Source organism: Seriola lalandi, unplaced genomic scaffold (assembly GCF_002814215.2).
Source record: "Seriola lalandi dorsalis isolate HSWRI2012SDOR001 ecotype SW California unplaced genomic scaffold, Sedor1 jcf7180002001159, whole genome shotgun sequence".
Classification (NCBI taxonomy): Eukaryota; Metazoa; Chordata; class Actinopteri; order Carangiformes; family Carangidae; genus Seriola; species Seriola lalandi.
The window spans coordinates 1-977 of record NW_019471818.1 but is presented as its reverse complement, the minus strand read 5'-3'; the positions used below and the strand labels follow the sequence as shown (position 1 = coordinate 977).

At 42.4% G+C, this 977-nt stretch overlaps 1 protein-coding gene across 1 annotated transcript; it reads right to left on the bottom strand.

The window, feature by feature from the left end:
• Positions 1–3: 3 nt before the first annotated feature.
• On the bottom strand, positions 4–969 carry LOC147820101 (interferon-induced very large GTPase 1-like; the record flags this gene model as incomplete). The annotated part of the gene is made up of 1 exon (XM_087176370.1): positions 4–969. A coding segment is annotated over one exon (966 nt), but the record flags the coding sequence as incomplete, so codon positions are not given.
• Between the last annotated feature and the right edge of the window lie 8 nt (positions 970–977).

The following is a 977-nucleotide window of genomic DNA, read 5'->3' as shown; positions in this document are numbered from 1 at the left end:
GTTGAAGGCACCTTTCAAACCGTTCAGTGCTTGTTCCTTTGTGATTTTCCTCCAGGCCTCTGGAACATCAGCTTGCTTGGCTTGATATCTTTGAGCAAATCTGTCATTGTATTGAACCAGGACATACTTCCAGTAGTCAGATGCCTCTATGGTGTTGTCTGGAGGAATGTGCCAGTCTGGGTAGTATGTGGTGTAGTCCTTGTAAGGATGAGGCTCCCAGTTGGTGTCTGCGTTTCTGAATTTACCTTCACTGTGCACATCAGTTGTACACAGTGTTGCAACAAGCTTCTGAGTGTCTATATTCCTATACCTACCAAGACCTTGTGGCCGATGCACAGCTGCATGATGTTTCTTGTGTTCTTTGCCTCCAGCCTCACAGGGAACTTTACAAAATGGACACTGGCGTCGACAACCAAACACCCGCTTAAAAAGCTCATCCTGTGGTTTGACAGGAAGCTTGTTCAGAGTCTCAGTGATGTTGCCAGAATTTGAGAATTCCTCATGAAGCTGGTCTTTTAAGTCGTCTATAGAGATCTTGAGGCTGTTGATAAATGGATCGCATGTGCTTTGGATTTGAAACAGAGTGGTTTTTTCAGCCTCCACTGAAATTGAGATGTCTTTAATCAAATATTTGCGCATGTTGTTGATGAGTTCAGTGATGCTTTCCGTGTTATCTGGCAGCAGAACACCACCTTCTCCTTTTGAGGCTTGCTGTATTGCTTGTTTCATTTTGTCAACTATGACCTGCAGATTGTTGTTCTTCAGTTTGCACAAAGTGTCGTCCTCTGACACCTTTTGCAGAATGTGTTGAAATATCCAATCCTTCGCATATATTTCATAGTTACAAATGCACTTGACAAAACTCTCAAAATCTTCCTTTTGCAGCAACTCTTTCAGAATGCTGTACTGGAAAAATGAACGTGAGCTGTACTCTGCTGAATGACTACTTGTTAAAATTTCATCCACAATGTTTATTC